Raw genomic sequence first — 1,200 nt, 5'->3', positions numbered from 1 at the left:
TTTTTTTTTATCCTCTGTGTGGATTGAGGAAACCCCAGTAGGGATGCAGTATTTTAAATCCCTTCTTAAGAGAAAAATATCTTTTCTTAAATTAGTAAGGCTCCATATTAATAAATGAAAGTAGTTGGCTGACATCCTGAACTCTAGTACTTTAGTCACTGAAACATTATTTCTCCAAAGGCCTCCTTTATAAATTATGAGCAGCCTGTAAGAAAAAGTACAGAGAAATATTTGTTATTTTAATATATAAACAAAACTGTTTTATATATAAACTTGATTTGATAAATTAGTTGGGAAGTTAAATCAGTAATAAATTGGGACAGAATATGGCTGAGTATTCAATGCCTGAAATTCTCTAAGGCTTTTGGAGTGCGTTGTCTTTTATCCATGTGGGTACTATGAACTCCATCTGTTAATGCATTTTCTCCCCAAAATGAATCTATGCTTGAACTATCATTATTAGGGCCCGTGTTCAGGGCTGTTTTTCCAGTATGGGGGATGAATTTGTGCTTTTTTCATCTTTTGAAGGACTCCTCTTTAGACCTGCGACAGTAATAATAACTTATTCATTAACTGCTTAATGTGTGGCAGGCACTGTGCTAAGCATTTCACCTGTGATATATGTTATTTAATCCTCACAAGAACCCTAGGATGTTATCCCNCTTTGGCTGCTGGGCCTCCATAAGCGCCCAGGCCGGGGCCACCCCTGCGGTGACAACGGAGGGCCTCAACACCACCGAGGTAGCCCAAGCCACTCGCGGACCCTCCCTGTCACTTAGGCCTACGCGGACCCCCAAGGCCCCGGGGCCCTCCTCCGGCCCCAGGCCCACCCCAGTCACGGACGGTGGGTACCCAGTGCCAAATCCTGGGGTTTCACAGTGATCTAACCTGGAGGGGGTAGCACGGGTGAGGATGTAATAATAATGCTAGCTAACGCTTATTGAACAGTTACTGCGTGCACCCATCGCTGAGTGTTCCATAGGCATTAATTCTCTCGACAGTAACCCTGAGAGTAGATATTCTTATCCCTGTCATACATATGAGGAAACTGAGGCTCAGAGAGCGTAAGTGGGAAAGTAAAAATCTTTTATTAAAGTACCTGCAGTAAGCCTGGACAACATTAATGCTAAAGGTAATAATAATGAATGAATCCTTGCAGCTGAACACGAAATTAAATAGAAAGTTTCTAGACAATGGTGG

At 42.3% G+C, this 1,200-nt stretch overlaps 1 protein-coding gene across 1 annotated transcript in view; it reads left to right on the top strand.

The window, feature by feature from the left end:
* The first annotated feature begins 651 nt into the window (after nucleotides 1–651).
* Nucleotides 652–1,200, top strand: part of TCTN1 (tectonic family member 1) — a 32,590-nt gene continuing 32,041 nt past the window's right edge. Inside the window, exon 1 of the mRNA XM_008582447.1 lies at nucleotides 652–844. Within this exon, the coding sequence (XP_008580669.1) occupies nucleotides 652–844 (193 nt within the window). The remainder of the gene's footprint in view (nucleotides 845–1,200) is intronic.

This window comes from Galeopterus variegatus, unplaced genomic scaffold (assembly GCF_000696425.1).
Source record: "Galeopterus variegatus unplaced genomic scaffold, G_variegatus-3.0.2 Scaffold2616, whole genome shotgun sequence".
Taxonomy (NCBI): Eukaryota; Metazoa; Chordata; class Mammalia; order Dermoptera; family Cynocephalidae; genus Galeopterus; species Galeopterus variegatus.
This window is presented reverse-complemented; position numbering and strand designations above follow the sequence as displayed.